The 20,879-nt window shown below is 40.5% G+C and overlaps 1 protein-coding gene across 2 annotated transcripts in view; it reads left to right on the top strand.

The window, feature by feature from the left end:
- Window positions 1–13,389: 13,389 nt before the first annotated feature.
- LOC134545085 (autophagy protein 5) overlaps window positions 13,390–20,879 on the top strand; it is a 47,208-nt gene continuing 39,718 nt past the window's right edge. The window contains exons 1-6 of one of the 2 annotated variants that reach the window (XM_063388550.1): window positions 13,390–13,453; window positions 13,547–14,277; window positions 17,563–17,648; window positions 18,564–18,683; window positions 18,759–18,883; window positions 20,282–20,476. In XM_063388550.1, the coding sequence (XP_063244620.1) occupies window positions 14,122–14,277; window positions 17,563–17,648; window positions 18,564–18,683; window positions 18,759–18,883; window positions 20,282–20,476 (682 nt within the window). In that variant the 5' untranslated portion in view covers window positions 13,390–13,453; window positions 13,547–14,121. The remainder of the gene's footprint in view (window positions 13,454–13,546; window positions 14,278–17,562; window positions 17,649–18,563; window positions 18,684–18,758; window positions 18,884–20,281; window positions 20,477–20,879) is intronic. The other variant, XM_063388546.1, reaches the window with a different exon arrangement.

The following is a 20,879-nucleotide window of genomic DNA, read 5'->3' as shown; positions in this document are numbered from 1 at the left end:
AAACTATTGTGTGAAAATGTAGCTGTGCGGGCTTTTGAATATTTTTCAGTTTAATGATTCTCTGTACTTAAACATTTGTGTGGAGAGGGAGTTGTGTGGACTTTGAATATTTTCGAGCTAAATGCTGCTGTGTACTTAATATTTTGTTTGAAAATGTAACTATATAGGGCTTTGAATATTTTCAGGTAATGCTTCACTGTACTTAAACATTTGTGTGGAGAGTGGGTTGTGTGGACTTTGAATATTTTTCAGCTAAATGCTTCTCTGTACTTAAAAATTTGTAAAAGTTACCAGTTACCAGGACTTTGAATATTTTTTGACTACTTCTGTGTAACTTGTCAGTTACAGTACTTTAACATTTTAGTGATTTTTAGAATTTTTTCGGGGTAAGGTATTGCTAACTTAAGGATTGGTTTGTTGAAGTTGTAGTTTGTAGGTTTGAAGTTATGTATGCAAACATTTTCATGTAATGGGTAGCTACATTGTTTTCTTAAGACTTCTGTAATAGTTCTCCATACGTCGGGCTTCCTTCGTGTGTTCCGTGCATTGAGCACAGACTAACGATTGTTGTGATGACATCAACCATGCAGAAATGACGTTTCTGCCCTGCTACCTATACATCAGCTAATAACTGCTACCGTTATAAACGTCAGTGTGCTGACAACCAGCAGCATGACCTCAAGCAGTGTCATCTGTGTGGAAAGATGGTTGCTCGCAGTGATAAATTGCGGTAATATCTTACAACATGTACTGGTGCTGCCCTCACGACTTCAGTCACCTGGTGTAGCTTCTGCTTCAAAACCTTCGAAAACTCCAGCCATGTCACACATCATGAGAAGACGGCTTGCGGTCTCAAACCTAGCCATAAAATGTATTTGTGTGGGAACTATGCTAAAGTGTTCGCCAGGGCTGGTAAGTTGAAAGCACATACCAAAGTGTGTAAGGGTCCTGATCCACTATCAACTAAGAAGCAGAGAATGGCCGCGCTTAAGCCTGTAGTCATAGCTAAGCCAAGCACCAGCCGAACATCGCTGATGACAGAGGCGGGTTTTGGCCAACATCCATGACTTCATCATTGCAGAAGTGGGAATCTGGGGTAACTTGAAGACTTGTGTGGTAGAAAATAATACCAGTTCTGCCAAGGACACATGTACATACTTGGACTCTATCAAGGTTAAACTAATAAGCCAACTTCTAGAGGAAATTGTAGAGGATGGTACACTCAAGTATTACATCGTGCTTGAGTGCAATTGTGAAAAGCCAATGGGTACGTGTGAAGACAAGAGTGCCTTCAAAACTACGAATGTTCCACTCTTTGCAGTTCGTGAAGTGGAGGATGTCATTACTGAATACATATTTAAGATATGTAAAGAGGAAGAATACTAATTATGAAAGGGGTCCGGATGGTCTTTGTCTGGCGACTACAACTACACATTAACAAGCTTGATCCACTTCGAGCTAGCTCCTACATCGAAATACCTACCTGCATCAAAGAAACATATGCGGTGGTCAATCTGTAAATACTTAGATGAGCACATATGTTTTAAGTGTGAAATTCTGGTCAAGTTAAAAGCGGGTGAGCATCTGAGCATGTTAGTCAGTGCTACAATGACTTGGAGGGGAAGTTCAACTTCACTAACAACGAGTTTCCCAATCCACTTCGCCAGATACCTCTGTTAGAGAAACAGAATCCTCGTGCCTGCATAAACATCTATAGCATCGACAAAAACTAGATGATTGTAACATCACGAGTCGCTCTAGAAGAGAAAAGAACATCTTTCAAACTTCTGTTCTTGGTCTTGAAATATGCAGTTTTTGTGAATTGTGTGGATAATTGTTTGAAATATGCTGAGATGTGTTTGAAATATGATTAATTGTGTTTGAAATTAGAGTATTAGTGTTTAAATGTGTGTTCACATTAGTAAAAAACACATCTGTATTCTTTTAGAGGAATGATTCTGAGTTAATAAATTAATTTAATGGAATGTGTTTCCAGATTTTCTTGAGTCATATATCTTTTATTGAGTTTTATTTTTTGTATTGGTCTTGGAATATATTGAGAGATATCCGTTTGTATTGTCAATTCCTGACACCAAATAAGAAATTTCCGCATTTTAATCAGGTGGTACTTGAATAAAAATATCCATTACTCATTCGTTAAATAGGCTAAGTACAGCCGAGAAACACTCGTTTGTAACATGATTCTCTCCCCCCTTGAGGTCTGGTTAAACAAGGCTGGTTAATGTTAAGAATTGTGTGTCTATAAAAGCAAAGAAGTGAAATGGTAGCAAAATATTAGACGACTATAATGATCACGAGAAATGTGAAGATGATGATTCTAATAGTACTATCCCAGGTCTTGTTAATTATTTGGATTTAAAAGTTAACGAAGAAAGTAGCATTTTCATGGGTAATTGAAAAAATTTTACACCAATTTCTAGTCGCCTTCATGAAATTGAGAGCACTTTAGAACAGCCTAAAGCTGAAAATGTCGAAGACTGCTATGATTCACCTGAAGCTTACAAGAACTAAGTCTATGATTAAGAACTTGAAGCTCACAAGATCGAATACTGTGATAAAGTGTTGAGACCAAAATGATGGAAACGACTTATTAAACTAAATTATTCAGATTAGGCTTATGATGGTCAGTGGGGTGATTACAATTTTAATGGCTTTGAGGCTGGTATTAAAAACGGAACTTTAGGGGTCTTAAAAGTATTAGTAATGAAAATTTACGTAAGATGTTAGAAGCCGAAGATATTTATTATGCCACATGGAAATATTCTAACCTATTGGTAGATAGGTTAAGACTTCTACTTGCCTCGCAAAAATGAAGAAAAATTAATCAATGCCAAACAAATATGCTCTATACTTCGTGAAATAAGAAATGTATGCTACATACAATAATAACTTGTTTTGTCTGCATGTGTATAAAAGTGAAAAACCAAATTATACTTTGGATAAAAAAGTTTGTTTTATTTATTGTAATCTTATTTCTAGCCAAGGTTGGGTTCTCGTAGAACAACTTCTAACTTAAAGATGTAAAATTCGTAATAAATGACTAACAAAATGGAGAGTCATAATAACGTCTTTCCGTCAATTGTGTCGGGTAAGTGCTACATTTTAACTAAAATCATTTGGAGCCAAATGTGGTTGGAGGCATTGTAGCCGGATTGAGCTGGATCCTATCGTTTCCTTTAGTATTTTAGTTAATGTATCCTAGGTATCGTATCCTACTGAGTTGAATGTTTTATCCAAATGTGTGCCCGTTTAATTGAATGTGTGTTGTCAAGCCTGTAGCCAGGGCTGAATATGTAATGGTTCAAAACCCCTTGGTCTTGTAGGAAGCATAAAATACATATTTCAGGGATGTTTCGGCTCTACAGTAGGCTTTAAATTTGCTGAGTTGGTATTTTTATACCCAGATTTTTTTCTATGTGTTTGATGTATCCTTGTAGCCTCGTGGTCTTGTAGCCTGGTAGTATTGTAGACTCGTAGCCGATTGGAACCTTGTAGCTTGTAGCTTTGTAGCCAAGAAGTCTTCTAGCCTTGTTTGAAATAAATAATTCAACTATGTTCACCGAGATAAAGGATGGGCGGATGATTGATTTATTCCTGCTCTAAAGGAAGTCATGTGAAGGGAGTTCGCAGCAAAAGGGAGTTATATGTGGATTTATATGTTACAGAAAATACAGAAAAACTGGCATGGTGTCTGTTAATGTAAAAGATAACTCACTCCTGGAAACTGTTTATTTTGATGCAATTAAACTAGGCGTAGTAAAACTTAGAGCTAAAATTGAATATTTTGTGTGTATTTATAAATGGTCGATATAAATATTCCGTGTTGTTAAAATACGTAATTACCATCCGAGATGTTACTACTTGGAAGATTTACGAGGTTCGGCGATACGTGGCGGATTCTATGGGGAAGAAATTCAGCCTACCAAGTACCCAAGCGATTATTAAGTAGAAAAATTTATGTATTAGAAAGATGATCCCTTGTTTGTGAAGTGGCTAGGATTCGATAAATGTGAAAATCAGTTGAATAAAATCGACTGATGTCATATAAATTTTAATGTTTTGAAATGTTGTAAATTTTTATATTAATAAATGCAAGTCTAAAATAAATAAAAAATGTATTTATTTATGTACTGTTTGAAACTTTTAACTAGTTACCAGAGGTCGGGATGTTCGTCGAAGGTGCTTAAAATGGTATTAAGAGGCTGGGGACGCGTGGCGACAGGTCTAAATGACGCAGCTATTTGGGGTGTGGATGGTTCAGGGTGAGGGGGGAGTGGGTAGGTGTGCTGACGTCAAAGGCCGTGCGTCAGTAACGTGTGTGCTTGGCACGCACGAACAGGACTGCAATGGAAAGGGTAGAGGGGTGGGGACAGTTGAACAATAACAGCCTTAGGATGTATCATTCGTAGTTATCAACAGAGCTAGTAAGATGTGTCAGGCCACCTATGAGAAGATTGTTGAGGATGAGTTATACGCATGCTGTCAGGAGGCTGGCGGCCAGGAAGAAGCTCTTGCGATGGATGAAGACGAAGATTCCAGGGAAGACATCGCAGATGTACCTGTGAACACCTCCACTCTGACTGTGGAGGATATCGCTGTTGTAAAGGGAAGGGTGGATATCGGCTTTGGGGCTGCGTGATGCTTGTATAGTTGTGTGGGCAAAGTATTTGATGCTAGTATGGAAAGTACTGCGGAGCGGGGTGTTGTGAAGAGGGTCGGTAACGCCTTCTGAATGGTATTGTGTTAACAAAAGGGGGGTGGGGGGGAAGATGGTGTGAAGGAGTGTGTGTTTATTTATTTAATAGTGTTAAATATTTTTTTTTGATATTTTATTTACTTCGACTTCTTGACACGACTTAAAAAAAATACTATTTTATTTTTATATGAAGTGCATCTCGTAGTGGCAATAGGTAATAGCTTTGCTCGTAGCGACAGTAGGTAATGGCTGAGGTGAGTGTTGTAATTGCATCATATACACTATAGCGATCAGACATTAATTTGAAACGAAAAATGTTATGTGACGGATGTGGTCTCTCTCGTGAAGATAGGGGAACATCTAATACTGTACAAATGTCAATCGGTATTTTTGTTTGTATCATAACATTGTCATGAACGATTAAAGCTGCTTGTGTTTTTGCTTTCATTAAAACTTTTAGGGGAGTGGGATGGATATATACCCAAACATTTAAATTATCTGCTTCCGTGCAGCTTTTAAACACAAGTACGCAAACACGGACTCTGAAAAATTTCTGGTCCGCTAAGATGGAGTAATAAATTTATATTTTTTTAAAATTATAATTACTTTAACTATCGCATCCGCAGCAATGAAATAATAACATATATGTTAGTTAAAACCTGTAAATGATTATGCCTTTAAGAATAAATGGTTGTCACAACAACAAAATGACTGAGGATTTTATGGTCTATAAGGATCATAACAACATTGGTACGGGATAGAAAGTCGGCCTTACATACACTAAGGTGCTTTAGGATGGTGATGACATCATCGGATGAAATCAATATGGCGGAATCCAGGATGGCTGCCTCCAGCAGACGATAATGGGTTAGATTATTGTTTTTATAATAAATTTATTTTAAAGATGGTGGTGTTACGAAAAATTGCGACAGGGATGAGTGGGATGTTCGATGATGTAATCGTAATGTAGAAGAGTGGGGCGCTCTATGATGTAAACGTAATGTATAGGAGTGTGGTGCTAGATAATTGTAACATTTAATTAAAATTAAATTATTTATTTTTTATTTTTTTTTAATTAAAATCGGATAATAAATAAGGATTTTCAAGATGGCGGATGAAACTCGAAATGTCGGGATGTTCTAGAAAACAAAATGGTCGTCGGGGTCAAAGGTTAAAGTCAAATTCAAGATGGCGGCCGGAAGTGACGTAATCCAAGATGGCCGCCGGAAGTGACGTAATCCAAGATGGCCGCCGGAAGTGACGTAATCCAAGATGGCGACCGGATGTGACATAATCCAAGATGGCCGCTGCTGATCCCCGGATCCCCCACCACCCACCGGTGTCCCCATACATACCAAATACACCTACTGATAAGTAATTTTTATCCTCACCCGGGGCTTTATTTAGTTTTACGTGTTTGATAATGCTGATTACTTCCGGGAGAGTGACTGGATCTGGAATGGAAGTGGGAGGGGAGTGATTGAAATTATTTATATTTTCTAAGAGCTCCTGCGTAAAAATCGGGTCTCCGATGTCGTTATTCGGTGTAAATTGCTGTTCGTAGCAATCGGCAATTGCGTTAGCTTTATCAGATGGTTCGTAAAGAAGTGTACCTGTCGGGGATTGAACCGGGTTAGAGTTTGTATTTTTAGTCGTGTTTCTTAATACTTTAGCTATTTTCCAGAATTTATTCATGCTATCAGAGAGTTCAGCTACAAAGTGTTCCCAGTTATGTATTTTTAATTTGAGAAGTTCGTGCCTAAGTTGATTTTTAAGTGCGTAATATTTATTTTTATTTTCAATTGTGCGGAATTTTTGGTATTTATGGCGTGCTTGTCTTTTATTTATTAGGAGGAGGTCGGCATCCGGAAATGCATGTTTTAAAAATTCGCGCCTATTTAAAAATGTGGTGTGCTTTTTAACTATGTTTAAAAACGTATTTTGAATTATTTCGGCCGCTGGGTCTATTTGTTCTTTAGAAGTTATTATTATATTATTATTTTCAAATATTTCCTCTAATTCTATTTTAAATGTCTCCCAGTTGATGACCGGGGTTCTACAAAGTACTGGATTTGGATGTGTTAGAACATGTGTTTCAATAACACAGTGTACCGGCAGATGGTCAGAATCAAGTTCTGGCAGAACTTTTAGTTGAATATTTATATTAGGAATATTAGTGAGAATTATATCTAAAACGTCTGGCTGATGGCTGACATTAGCATGGTAATGCGTGGGAGTGATCGGCGCATGGATTAAATATTTATTTTGTAGTGAGTGTTCGCTTAACACTGCACCTTTGCGATTATTATATCTACTGTTCCACTGTTTATGTTTTGCATTTAGATCACCAGCTATAATGAATGGGTGCGGTTGGTTTATTATTTCGTTGAGGTCTTTATTTAGCAGAGGTTTATTTGGCGAGCAGTAGGCTGCGACTAAAGTTATGTGGCCGGTATTTGTGCGAATATTTATAGACGTATTTTCTATGTGGCTGGTTTCTGAAGGTTTATTTATGTGGTGTTGAAGTCGGTTATGGACTAGAATTAGAGTTCCCCCTCCGGCAGTTACTCTGTCTGTGCGGTAAGTTATGTAATTTTTAATAGTGCAACGTTTTGTAGGTTTTAAAAATGTTTCGTTAATTAAGGCCACTTCCACTCCGTACTCCTCCAGAACTCTCTCAAGTTCGTAGAGTTGTGTAGTTATCCCATTGGCATTCCAGTACAGGATGGAAAGGGTACCTGGGTTCGGGGCAGGAAGATGTGTACCCATTAAACGGCCCCGGAGAAGGTTGTCAGGGCCTGCACCAGCAGGAGGGTCTTCATTGAAGGATCGGTGGCTGTGTTGGCAAGGAGCATGTAGGGCTTCATGTGTGCCATGAATGCGGCGAAGTTGGCATCACGCAGGAAATTCATCAGGTCCCGGAGGTCGGACATGGCGGATTGGATGCCAGCACAGTCGCCGAGGGAGCTTGGAGTTGCAGTAGGAGCTTGGGAGTGGGGGGGTGGGTGTTGGGAGGGGGTGGGGGGAGGAGGGGGGGTGGGAGCTGGTGTGTGTTGCGGTACGATGATGCGTTGTGTGTTGTTCGCCGCCTGTGCGAACGAGAAAGTTGGCACCACTGGCCTCGTGGGTGCGGGGGGTGGTAGCAGTGGGTAGTTCGTTGGTGTTGGCTGTGGCGCAAGAGGCTGCGCGAGTTCTGCGCGCGAAGACGCCTGATCCTGACGGAATTGCACATACTTCAGGTATTCGGGGCAAAGTTTGGAGTTCCCCTCGTGCATGCCATTGCCCTTGCAGTTCGCACAGTTGGGATTTTTGTTGAGGTTGGGACAGGCGGCGTATGTGTGTGGCCCGGCGCAGTGCTTGCATTTGGTGGCGAAGTTGCGAGTGTGCAAAAACTTCCAACAGTTCTGACACTGCGCAACGTCTCCGACACGTTTTCGGTATTGTGTCACTTCAACACGGGTCATGTTGATAGTTGTGAGTGACGTGAGGCGAGGGAGGGTATCATTCTTAGCGGCCGTGACGCTAAAGAGTGGCAGTGGCTCCTCCCAGGTGTTGGTGGGATCGGCAGGGTCCGCGCATTTTTTGTGAAATTGGTACACGTCCAGGATGGTGTACCCACGTGCCTCCAAGTCTTCTCTGATGGATTCGATGGGTGTGGCGCGCGGCATGCGGACAACAACTTTCTGAGGCAACTCAGAGGATGTACAGAAAGTGTAGTACGGAATGGGCACTGAATCAAGGTACTGTTTGAGAGAGTGGTACGCCTGCAAGTGTTCGCACGCAATCTGTAGGCCCTCGCGCACGAGAGAAATCTGCGCGGCCCCTGGGGCGAGAGATCGCATGCGAGCCACTAGCTGGCTGTAGAGAGACTGGTCTGGAACGACCAGCCTGAGCGCGTGTTTGCGCGGTCCTGAGACACGCGGGGTGCGGGTGGAGGGGGCGGCTGCGCCCTGATTGGCCGGAGCTGGAGCGGGTGGAGAGGGGGCGCTGGAGGGCCCTGCCGTGGGTCGGGACGCGTCTGCCTCCGCGAGCGTGGCGAAGCGATTTGTAATCGCGATTTCAGGTGGCCTGACTGCTGGCGCTGTTGTTCGCTGCCGTTTTCGCTGCGTGGTCCATTCAGCTTGTCGCTCCTGTTCCTCCTCTCGCTGCTCTGCCGCATTCTTTTCTTTTTCCTGGAAATGCAGCCAGGCCCTGAATTTCGCCATGTCGCTCGCGGGGACCATGAGCGGCGCGGAGTCGGTAGGAGGGACAGAGGTGGTCGTGTCCATGTTCGTGGGTTCCTGGGGGGGTGCGGTGTCTGAGATGGTGTGGTCAGGTACCTGTACCTGAAAAGTACCTCCCTCGTAGGAAATTAGGGCTGCGCCAGGCGGTAGGTTGTCCGGGATTGACAGGGACGGGATGTCCTGCTCCTGCATGCCACTGGCCCCTTCCCCAGCCGGCCCCAGGGCGCGGGTGTAGGAGGGGGGGGGGAGGTTGCTGGAATGCCTGTCTGATGCTTTAAGAGCGTGTGGTCTGACAAAAACGTATCCCTAATCGCTGTGAGGGGGCTCGCCGCTGACCCGAGCGGGCTAGGCTCGAGATGACCTGTCGAGTTGTCAAAAATTAACTCGCAGGTCGGCTGCCACCCTCGTGTCCACGAGCTATCGAAGCGGTGCGAAGCGAAGAAGGAGGCAGGGCCGCACTCCGACGATCCGAACAGCTCCGAGGTCGCGATGAATCTCGCAGACACATGGCGAGGCGGCAGGGCGGCTCTTATCTGGCCAGCAGTGTCGGCGGGGGAGGAGGGTGGGTACTAGTGGGGTGGGGCAGTGAGGAGGAGATGAGAGTAGTTTCGAATGTCGCCACTCAGCTCCGAGCAAGAACGACATGCTATGTACGCGGTCACGCGTTTACTCTCTAGCCAGACGGCGCCCTTAATATGGTACCTACTTAGTATTAAAAACATTGAAATTTTTGCTGTGTATAAATTTGTGGCTTATTTGACGTATATTGTGATAAATACAATACCGGTAACATAGTTTCCATATTACGTAATTCGTTTTTGACATCAAATATTGCAATCGTGTGTCATGTTTTGATGGAACAAAACTATAGTGGTAGTTAAATTATGCACATGTATTCGTTAAAAGTACACCCATCCCGGAATTGAAAAGTACTCGAAATGAGTCCATTTATATATGAATTTCCCACAATGATAAGTGATTGTGAAAATAAAGGTTATTCTATGTACCCTTCCCTATCTTGCAAACAGAGCCAACATTCCTACCCCGCAAATAATATGATTGAAAACAACACACACCGATGAAAACCCACACAAGTATTATTAAATAAACGATGAAAGAAGATATAGTTGAAAGATTTTGTTGATATATCCATAAGATTGTTTTAAAGAAGCCCCTACACCAAAAAATAACAAACTTTGGTAAACGTTCTGTAATGCTTATCCAGGTGTATCCAGATATACCTTTGATTCTAATGGCATAATCCTGTACACCTAATCCTGTTATATGATGCTTATTTTTTTTTTATCAGTGGGAAGGCGTGTAGCCCCGACTTGTTTCGCGCGACAGCGCGAAACCTGATGTAAAAAATAAATTACATATATGATAAATAACTTCACATTTCGCGCTGTCGCGCGAAATGCGTCGGCGCTACGCGCCTGCCCACTGCTAAAAAAATAAGCATCATGTACCACAGGATCAGGTGTACAGGATCACAGGTTAACTTGGATACGCAATACGGAACATTTACCCATTTCCCCCCGAACCATGAGATAATTGCCAGATGATGTTCATAAAATTTAATAATTTTGTATTGACTTGCAGTTATAAAAATCTTAATGTGCACATTCAGAATTGTTTGCTGAGTCAAGAAACACCGCATAAAATTTATTTTCACCTCAAATTTTACACTAACATAAAAAGTTGCGGCAAAGTAAGCAGAAACAAACTAAGAAACGATTACTTTTAAGTGATAAGAATTTTAAATTCTATCAAGTAAGCAGATACAATAAACTAAAAAACGAGTACTTTTAAGGGATAAGAATTGTAAATTTTAATTTAAAAAAAAACACATGAATTTGTAAATATTTTCGCAAATATTTGTATGTTTGTAGTACCTACTTTTTCTTACATTAAATAAAGTTGTTCATTTCATCACACAATATATTTCCCCGATTTTTTTTCCATATACCATTCATTTATAATTAATAGTTTTGTATTTATTATACATATTACATGTCCATCAACTAGAGAAAAAATACGAGTATACTGAAAACATTTAACTTTTAATAATAAATGGACCTTCCCTCGATGTGATTGAGCTTCTACCAGTGACGTCAAGGTCCACCGTTTCCTCATATGCTCGGCGGAGAGCATGTGACAGCGAAACCAGGAACTATTATGTACCCATAACTCGCTTAGATGGGTGACGTCAAGGTTATTTTTTTTTTCATAGCCTAAGTTAATCTAAGTGTGTAGGGGAGGGTCCAGGTTAGGGGAGGACCTAAGTGTGTCTCAGGCCGAAGCCTATACACTCTACCATGCGGGTTTTTAACCATGCAGGACAAGGGCGCGTGCATCGTGTGCTATTGGGGTTTACTGGCCAGCCATGGCTGCAATTGGCGCCATGACTGACGCCCCAATGGTCGCCTAGCTTAAAAGCTAGCTAATGTGACCCAGGTAAAACCTGCATAGACACAGGGAAATCCCTGCGGGGATCAAATAACATGCATTAAGCAAGCAGGTAACTACTGGACAAGAGGTAAGAAGGGTCCAGGTAAGAAGAGTTGGAGGGGCTGAAAAATCAACCATGCTGGAGCTGGGTGCTTGGGCCTTGCGGCCCGCATTTAAAGTTGGGAGCTCCTGGGTTATTATTAACCAGGGGCCCATGCGCCCCCAGGGGCGGGCGACTTCACGCGTCAGCCCAGCCACAGCTGCCCAGGCAGCCACAGTTAAAACAGAAGTGGGCAGACGAGCCAGTAAACCGGCTCGAACTGCTGGCTCTCGGATCGAAATGCAGTCTGACATTGTGCCATCTTCATCTTCCTTCTTCCAGTCAACAGCCAACGACCTTTCAAGCCAGGGTGGGGGTAAGTCGTTCAGGCGAAGGAAGTATCTTACGAGTCGGACCCTCTTGCCCTCCAAATTCCCGGGTCGGTTGAAGGTCGTGCCGCCCAGGCTACCACTGGCTCCAACAGGGCCCCAACTTGAAGGCGCCGCCATCTCTTCCTTCAGAATTCCGATGCTGTTCAGTTCCGTTGCGCGCGCGGCCGTCCACAGCTCCGCAAGTTCCAGCCCGCAGTTCGTCTACACTTCGCATCCAGGGCACATCGAGCTCCCCTGCGGTGCCTTCGCCGACAGAACTGCTTTCTGCCGCGGGCCGAGCTACATTCAGGCTACTTTTCTCCCCGACAGCCGTGATAACGACTCCACAGGCCAGCCATTAGTCCGCGGACTGCTATTGGTTATTCACAGCCACCCCAGCGAGATTGCAACTCTCGAGCTGGGCTCCCGTATCCGCCACCTGCGGGCCGCCCCTAGTATGCACACAAATCCCACATGCACCGTCAGCCTTCAGTTACCTAATAGGGCGCGGGGAACTCCCAGCCAACAGCCCGCGAGAGAGGTGCGCACGCCCCGAGAGACAACCACCGACTGATGTAAAGGTCGCCGTTTCCTGATATGCTCGGCTGGGAGCGTGTGACAGCGATACCGGGAACAAAGTTTATACATAGATTAAATGCAACTCCTCCATACAATGGTTACTGATACAAGCGATACACATTATAAAACAGGTCATCATTTGTCCCCCCAATAACCCGCAATTAAGAACACTATTTAGTTATTACGTTCACATAGCACTGAAAAGCATCTTACATTGTACATTAATTATAAAATACATACGTACTGTAATAAATGTCAAAAATGCTTCTTGCCATCTAGGTTTGGGTTGCGGTACCACTCATCGCCTATAACCCAAGGCTTGCGTAGAGAAGCCTGTGGGATACTGCTTTCTTTGGGAGGCAGCACGTTGGTTTCAGAGGGGAGTATGCCATACTCGCACAAGGGGCCGAGGCCAATTGCAGGACACAACAGGGCCTTAAGAATCATAACTCATCTAACCTTCTGAGTATAGTTATGTCTGTGCGCCTGGCTGGTTATCATAATCTGCTTGGCTCAGATAGCAGAAATTCAAGTCGACTAACTGTATTCTGACTGTTAAGTGATGACAATTTTGTCTAAAATAGAAAGCACTGTTAAATAAACTTTTTTTATATGATATTTATAACAACCTGGTATTATGACTGCTCAAAAAAGCTATTACAAGCAATGTGATTATTAACCTTAAAATGGTAAGTGTGGTGAATTTTTTGTTGTTACTTTCCTTGTTATTTTTAGTTCACATGTTTTTTTTAATTTCTAAAATTTTTATTGGTGTACGTGAAAAATCAATTGTACACTTCTACTTAACGATTGACACTTTCAGGTGTAGATTATTTTCATGCTACCCTATTTTATTTTATCTTTTCCATTTGCTCTTGTGTATACACATACCCACGCAGCAATTACTGATTACTCTGACTCCAGATGTCATGATTTATTTCACGAACGAATCGAAGGAACGAATCATACTGGCCACATTGCCGGTTCTCGTGCTTTCGCAATTTCGTTCTCCTGACTTACCTAGTTAAGCGTTTCTAAATAGCCCATTTTTAAATGTTCAAACAGCCTATAGGTTGAATACATTTTCTGTACTGTCTGCAATGGATTTCTGTGTAGGTAGTTAAAAAAAACTACAACACAATTCATATTCTACTCTCTGTTTCAGATAAACTGCTACCTTCACTCTGTGGGAAAACCAACGACATTCTATTGGCTCACTCCAAGATCTATAGATCTTGAGCAAAATCGAATCCTAAAGATTATTTTTACATGAAAAAAATTCATGAGGTTGCCGGAATGATGATTCGGAAATTGCTCCTGCAGCTAGAGTAGTAGCAGACTCGAACAATGGACTGAAGTCATGAAAACTGAATTTTGGTTAAATGCCATAGTGATTTGGATTTGAGGTTACGTTGGAAGAGTAGAACTCATCATCAATTTATTTAACATAGTGATTTGATTGGAATATTTGATTTCTATGACTATTGTTGTGTGCGAAACTCCAAAATTGTTGTTTTCTAATCTTAACTAAGGAGTGATTGTTTAATGGGAAACGTTTGTTTTTCCGTTTTGCGCTTCGTTGCATTTGACGGCGAATATAGCTTATATTATCTGGCTCAAATACATAGTAAATTCATATTACATCAGTGTTTTCTTTGAATTTTTGTAAAATTTTGCGCTGACTGAGAAATCATGAAACGGTTAGTCAATTTATTTTCTATTGGGTGAGCAAGCCGTACTATGGCAAATGACAGAGAAGTTTTGCGAGAAATTTGGGAAGGCCGACTCCCAGTATGTTTTCAACTGGACTCTGAAGAAGTGTACGACCTTCAGGCTCCAAACCCATCTTATTTAATGGTTCCACGCTTGAGTTATTTTCCCCTTGTTACTGATAAAGTAAGTATTCAAGGACCTCAATCACGTTCTAAAATATCCATTTGTGTTAATTGCGGATTTAAAGATCATTTTAGTGAACTTAAATATGAATAAAATTACAATAATGGTGTTTTATTTTGCATCATGGTTAATTCTCTCATAAGTGGGTTTTTAAATACATTGCCCCTCCTGTTGTATAAAATGAATTATTACTTTTCATACACACAATAATTTCTTTTATACATCAGGTTACGTTCTATCGCATGTAACAAAACAGCACTTCACATCTCCATACTGCTAAATAAAATCCCGGTCAAGGGTTGATGATTGGGTTTGGATGTACAGTAGGGAAACATACATTTTTTTATAATACGTTTCAATGCATCACAATATACAATTGCTAATTGCAGAGTATACATTTTATTATTACTTAACCTGCAATTGGGCTTTCACCCGGTGGCAAGAACTCCCACTCACTCCCCTCTCCCCCCCCCCCTCCATCAGCTTTCTCCTCAGCTCCCTCCCATCCCTGACCTCCACCATTTCCTCCCCCAGCCCATTCCACTCCCTCCCCGTCCTCACCAGGAAGGTGTTCCGCCCTCTCTCTGTCCGCCTCCACACCCTCTGGAGCTTACATCTGTGGTCTCTTCGTCCTCTGTACTCCCCTCTATGTACTTTGCTTCCCAATTGCCCCCATCCCCCTTCCCCCTTCAGCACCTTGAACATCCTGACCAACCTTTCCACTCTTCTTCTCCTCTGTAACGTTTCCCACCCCAACTCCTTAATCATTTCCGTTGGGCTATGCAGTTTCCCATCCTGCCCCTCCCTCCTTCTCCACATTCCCATCACCCACCTAGCCGCTCTGCGCTGCACCCCTTCCAGCTCCTTCACCTCAGTCACCAGGTAGGGGTCCCAGACCGCCGCCGCATACTCCAACATTGGCCTGACCAATGTGGAGTATGCCTTCTCCTTTGTCCTCCTCCCAGCTCCCTGCAGGGTCCTACCAAGCAACCCCAGCGCCTGCCTTCCCCTCCTGACCACCCCCTCTATGTGCTCCGCCCATCCTAGGTCATTTTTCAGTGTCACCCCCAGGTACTTATATCCTGCTGCCTCTCTTATCTCCTGCCCCTTCCAGTAATATACATTTCGTGTGACTTTCCTCCTCTTTGTAAATCTGACAACTTTTGTCTTACCAACATTCAAGGACATTCCATTTTTCTCCGTCCATTGCTCCAACCTTATCAAGTCCTCTGTTAAACATCCCCCTTCCCCCACAACCTCATACACTACACAGTCATCTGCAAATAGCCTCCATCTGGCTTTCATGCCCTCCCCCAGATCGTTTATCATAATTGTGAACAACAGAGGCCCCAGCACACTCCCCTGTGGCACCCCCGACGTCACTTCCCCCTCCTCGGAGCTTTCCTCACCCACTCTCACTCTTTGTCTTCTATTCCTCAGGAAATCACCCACCCAGTTTACCACCCTTCCATCCCTCACCAGCAACTCAACCTTTTCCATTAACCTCCTATGGGGGACCTTATCAAACGCCTTTTCAAAATCATATGCAAAACCACAGGATTAATAATGTAATTAAGGCACAACATGGTGATAGCCGCTTCACTGCATAGGCTGTGTGTTGTGATCTGCAAACGGTTAATTTCTCAGAAACCAGTAGGAATTTATTATTGCTGTTTATAGGGTAAATAGAGGACCACTTTAAGCGTTCAAAAAATATATTTTCAAAATTTTATTATTGTATTTACGGAAAAGCCGCGATGCAAGAAAATTATTTGGTAAATATGTAGAGTTGCTGTATATGCTAAAAAAATGCTAAAAATCCGAAAATACTTTTATTATGTGCTCTTTCACTTCCTCTTTTCAAATCAACCGGCGGAGATAAGAAATTCCAAATACTTAAGGAGATATCGTATTTTTTAATTTTCATCACAATACCTGTGTATTCATGCAGTGATAACAATTGTTTCTTGTTTACGAGTATCTATTATGTTTCTTATTGGACAATTTTGTCACGTGACAGTTCCATGATTGGCCAGTATTCAAATGAACCAATACGTGATTATTTATTCATTTATTGTTCAATACAATGTTTAATTACAACAGTCAACTTCTGCCATTTGATCATTAGATGTTGTAGTCGTTCTGAAAGTCTTATTTTTTATTTGGATATTGTTGCGCAAGTAATAAATAACAAATAAATTTTACGTGAGTTGTTAATGTTCATCATTTGTCCGGGTTTGTTAGGTCAGGTCAGTTACATTATAAATACGTACTTTAAAACTAAAGAACCATTGAAATTAATTCATATTATTTTTAATGTACGCTTAGTTTGAAAGTACCTATTCATAATGTAACTGACCTGACCTAATCGACCATTTTAGTTCCTACTGTTCATCCTTTGTCCCGGTTTGTTTGGTCAGGTCAGTTACATTATAAATATTTTAAAACTAAACAGCCATTAAAATTAATTCACATTATTTTTTATGTCCGCTTAGTTTGAAAGTATTAATAATGTAACTAACATGACCTAATCGACCATTTTATTTATTACGTATTCACGAACACACGGCAAAATAACAAAAATGGCGACGGTCAAATGGTTGTACAGGTGTTGTATTGCAAAATTAAAAAATTCAATATCTCCTAAAGTATTTGGAATTTCTTACCTCCGCCGGTTGATTTGAAAAGAGGAATTGAAAGAGCATAGAATAAAAGTATTTTCGGATTTTTAGAATTTTTTTTCGCATATACCACTACTCTACATATTTACCAATTACTTTATTACTTATATTCCTTACAGTTTTGTAAATATTTTCAGTATTAAATATATTTTGGTAACTATACAGATTGGCATAACAAACATATCCAATTACTTTATTTTAATATTTTATATTAAAATACAACTGGATACTAAATAAGGAACAATTTCTATAATTAAAATTGAGCAGGTGAATGAGTGTTTCCTCTTGTTTGCACTCTTGAAAGTAATGTAAATTTAAAACGGTGGGTGAATGACGGTAAGGAAAGGTCTAAGAGAAGAAAGTGATATAAAGGGTATCACATTACTTATGGAACACATCCTGTACATTAGTGATAGCTTTTACGGGATAGTTAAATGTTAGCAATGTTGCAATTGTCCAAATGTAATTTTTTTTTGTTTTTTCTATAAAGCTTCAAACTCCATCACTGGAATATTTAAGAACTGGCTAGGTTTGCAACATGTAACTTTTCTTTAATGCCCAAAGTACATTTGATAATAGTTAATGGGTGTGTGATCTTCTTCAGATACGGAAACATTTTGTGCGTCACATTCACCCAGATAAACAAGAAGCAGAGATGTGGCTAGACTACAATGGACAGGCCCTAAAATGGTAAGACTGCATGAAATCCCTGCTCTATACTACCGAAGTAGTGATTTTATATAACAACTTTGATTGAGGCCATTTATTTGATAATTGTCTAATGGATTCTCAAATACTCCTGGAATTGTTTGGAAAAGATTGAGAGGAAAGACTAGTGATAGTTCTTAGATTCAATACTTTTCATTTGACTACGAGATGTTTGGCAGAATTATTGAAAACATCTGATAGCCAAAAGATTACGTTATAGTAAAAACAATTTAGAGAATTGAAGCATGTGTGTTTTGAAAATAATTACAGAATTAATTTTTAAGCATGGATATAAAAGTATTCAAAAAAGTTATCATCCATAGAGTGTTACTTAATTGAGCAGGAGAGAGTTGTATAGTATTAGGTTGTATTGTTCAAGCCATCTTGTCTCCCATGTTTTTTTTTTAAATTTATATAATTAATTATTGTATGAGTTAATATTTATTATAAAAAAAATTAATTCACAACACCAGACATTATTGTTTCATCATCTTGCATTCAAGGAGTGGACTAGTTTTTCTCCACCGCCGGGCTTCCACTCAGTACCAGGCTGTGGAACATTTCCGATCAGTATAAATATTGTATATATATTTTTACATGTATTTTGAAGCATGTTCTGGGTTTGTAGACTGCTACCAAATTTACTGACACCAAACAATATTTATTGTGATTAGTATTTAAATAAATGTTAACTACTTTGTCCTTTTTTTATCCATTTTTTATTACATTTAAGGTAGTAGGTCTTAGAAAAATATATTGAGTCAGGTAGGTTGTGGGGTTATCAAATTTGGGACCCACTGAGTTAGTTTAACCTTCATACTGGTTCAAACAGAGCTGCAAAGAGAATATTGCTATGTCTGATATAAATCTTGTGTATGTGTTGCTCGTGATTTACAGGCACTATCCAATCGGAGTTCTTTTTGACACGTATGTGCAGTCGAATGCACAGTTGCCATGGAATATCACCGTGCATTTCGACAAGTTCCCTGAAACTGAACTCCTGCACTGTCACAACAGGTGGGTCTTGAGCAGCAGTCCATTTTGTGTCAGAGTGTCATCTTTCCTGCTCTGTAAGCAGTCTCTGGTTTGTAGAGAGGCCGTGGAGTCCCACTACATGGCGTGTGTGAAGGAAGCAGACGTGTTGAAGCACCGCAGCCAGGTGGTGTCGACGATGCAGAAGAAGGATCACAATCAGCTGTGGCTTGGGCTGCAAAACGGTAAGACAGTTTTTGCGCAAGCAGTCTTAAATACAGTTAACCTAATCCTATTACATTTTTTTAAACAATATTTTTCTGGCTAACTGTGCTACCACAACATTCGGCTTATTTTTTCTGGCATGTAAGACAGTATAAAAGTTTTTTCCGGTAAATATGTACAGTCGCGGTATATGCCAAAAAAAATGCTAAAAATCTGAAAATACTTTTATTCTGTGCCCTTTCACTTCCTCTTTTCAAATCAACCGGCGGAGGTAAGAAATTCCAAATACTTTAGGAGATATCGAATTTTTAAATTTCATCATATGTAGAGTTGCGGTAGATGCCAAAAAAAATGCTAAAAATCTGAAAATACTTTTATTCTGTGCTCTTTCACTTCCTCTTTTCAAATCAACCGGCGGAGGTAAGAAATTCCAAATACTTTAGGAGATATCAAATTTTTTAATTTTCATCACAATACCTGCGTAGTATGCGGCGATCACCGTTGTTTCTTGTCATAGATAATAAGGTTTCTTGTTTACGAGTATCATGTTTCTGATTGGCCAGTATTCAAATGAACCAATATGTGATTATTTATTCCGTGATTGGTCAGTATTCAAATGAACCAATACGTGATTATTTATTCATTTATTGTTCAATACAATGTTTAATTAATCGGTCAACTTCTGCCGTGAACGACTACATCATTTCCTTATAGTGACAAAGGAAATGTACCCACCTCCAACTTAGGTGAGTTTTTAACGTTTCTAATTTTAAAGTATTATTTTTTTATTTGGATATTGTTGCGCAAGTAATAAGTAAAAAAAAAAAAAAAAATTACGTGAGTTGTTAATGTTCATCATTTGTCCGGGTTTTGTTAGGTCAGGTCAGTTACATTATAAATAATTTAAAACTAAAGAACCATTAAATTAAATTCACATTATTTTTAATGTTCGCTTAGTTTGAAAGTATTTATAATGTAACTGACCTGACATAATCGACCATTTTATTTATTACGCATTCACTAACACACGTCAAAATAAAAAAATGGCGACGTTCGAAGGGTTAAACGGGCGTTGTACTGCTAAATTAAAAAATTCGATATCTCATAAAGTATTTGGAATTTCTTATCTCCGCCGGTTGATTTGAAAAGAGGAAGTGAAAGAGCATAGAATAACAGTATTTTCGGATTGTTAGCATTTTTTGCCGCATGATTACGCAGGTATTGTGATGAAAATTAAAAAATTCGATATCTCCGAAAGTAGTTGGAATTTCTTATCTCCGCCGGTTGATTTGAAAAGAGGAAGTGAAAGAGCACAGAATAAAAGTGTTTTCGGATTTTTAGCATTTTTTTTGGCATCTACCGCGACTGTACATATTAACCTTTTTTCCTATAAAATAACCCACCTGGATTATTTACAGACAAATTTGATCAGTTCTGGGCTGTTAATCGCAAACTAATGGAAGCCAGTCAGGATGAGGCATTCAAGTACATTCCTTTCCGCTGCTACCGTGGAGATGACACGTTTGTGCAGAGACTGGTGCGCCCAGTGTCGGAAGAAGGACAGCGCAAAACATTGCAGGATCTCGTAGCTGAAATATTTCCCAACGAAACAGGCAAGTGAAGACTGCGATTCTGTACATTTCATTCTTGTAATTTCCTGCACCCTCATATTTACTTGAGATGTTTGTTTCTTTGTGCACCGTCTAGTAAATAAGTTTTTATGCTTGGGTTATTTATAATCAGCCTTAAATATTATAGATTTCTAACTCTATGATTGTCCTCTTACAGTGGACAGAGTATAGTGTTAAGACGTACCCAGGTATATGTTCATTGAGACCATGGATATGCCTACCATTTAAGCATGTAAACCATACGCCCAATTGGTGGAATGTGTGTTGCACTGCTGTTGGCCGGAATTGTCGCCAGAGTTACTAGTCATCCAGCACCAGAGACAGGGGAGAGCCATGAGCTACGTGTGTGTGCACGGAGGTACCAGGTTTAGTTCTCAATAGTTAG

The sequence above is a fragment of the Bacillus rossius genome, chromosome 1, assembly GCF_032445375.1.
Source record: "Bacillus rossius redtenbacheri isolate Brsri chromosome 1, Brsri_v3, whole genome shotgun sequence".
Taxonomy (NCBI): Eukaryota; Metazoa; Arthropoda; class Insecta; order Phasmatodea; family Bacillidae; genus Bacillus; species Bacillus rossius.
The sequence above is the reverse complement of the archived record's forward strand: the minus strand, read 5'-3'. Positions and strand labels throughout refer to the sequence as shown.